We start from the raw sequence: 1,172 nt of genomic DNA, 5'->3' as shown, positions 1-1,172 counted from the left end.
ATACACTGGCTGAATGGACAGAAAAACAAGACCCATATATTTGCTATCTTCAAGAGACCCACTTCAGACCTATGGACACATACAGACTGAAAGTGAGGGGATGGAAAAATATATTCCATGCAAATGGAAATCAAAAGAAAGCTGGAGTAGCAATTCTCATATCAGAAAAAAATAGACTTTAAAATAAAGACTATTGATATTCATAGCCAGTCGGTGCTCGGTTGTTGGGTTTTGCGTACTATTGGACCAAAAGGGTGATGGCACCGCTAGGATGAAGCTCGTGAGAATTTTGATGAAATTGAGTCACGTAACTGTAACCACTGAATTAAAGAATGGAACACAGGTCCATGGAACAATCACAGGTGTAGATGTCAGCATGAATACACATCTTTTTTTTTTTTTTTTTTTTTGCGGTACGCAGGCCTCTCACTGTTGTGGCCTCTCCCATTGCAGGGCACAGGCTCAGCAGCCATGGCTCACGGGACCAGCCGCTCTGCGGCATGTGGGATCTTCCCAGACCCGGGCACGAAACCGTGTCCCCTGCATCAGCAGGCAGACTCTCAAACACTGCACCACCAGGGAAGCCCATGAATATACATCTTAAAGCTGTGAAAATGACCCTGAAGAACAAAAAACCTGTACAGCTGGAAACACTGAGTATTCGAGGAAATAACATTTGATATTTTATTCTGCCAGACAGGTTACCTCTAGATACACTTGTCATGGATGTTGAACCAAAGGTGAAATCTAAGAAAAGGGAAGCTGTTACAGGAAGAGGCCAAGGATGAGGAAGAGGACGTGGCTGAGGCAGAGGAAGAGGGAGTCCTAGGCGATAATATCTCTCAAGACTACTATTTCAAAGTAACGAAGAAGAAGAAGACGTGGCAGAGGAAGACTACATGGCTAAGTTAAAAGACGGTGGAGTCCTAAGCAAATTGTGTCTCTCAAGATTATGATTTTAAAGTGATCGATGCCCTGGCTGCTTTTTGTACAGGATTTGTTTGTTTGTGGCAGTTTTTAATAAACATAAATACAGGAAAAAATAAATAGATAAATAAATAAAATAAAGACTATTACAAGAGACAAAGAAGGACATTACATAATGATCAAGGGATCAAGCCAAGAAGAAGATATAACAATTGTAAATATTTATGCACCCAACATAGGACCAC

The 1,172-nt window shown here is 41.2% G+C and overlaps 1 protein-coding gene across 1 annotated transcript; it reads left to right on the top strand.

Moving 5' to 3' along the window:
* The first annotated feature begins 271 nt into the window (after window positions 1-271).
* Window positions 272-836, top strand: LOC115855689 (small nuclear ribonucleoprotein Sm D1-like). The gene is given in 2 exon segments (XM_060297557.1): window positions 272-362; window positions 697-836. Coding segments are annotated over 2 exon segments (231 nt in total).
* Window positions 837-1,172: the final 336 nt, after the last annotated feature.

The sequence above is a fragment of the Globicephala melas genome, chromosome 4 (assembly GCF_963455315.2).
Source record: "Globicephala melas chromosome 4, mGloMel1.2, whole genome shotgun sequence".
Classification (NCBI taxonomy): domain Eukaryota; kingdom Metazoa; phylum Chordata; class Mammalia; order Artiodactyla; family Delphinidae; genus Globicephala; species Globicephala melas.
Note: the sequence above shows the minus strand (reverse complement) of the source record. Positions and strands in the feature narration are given on the sequence as shown.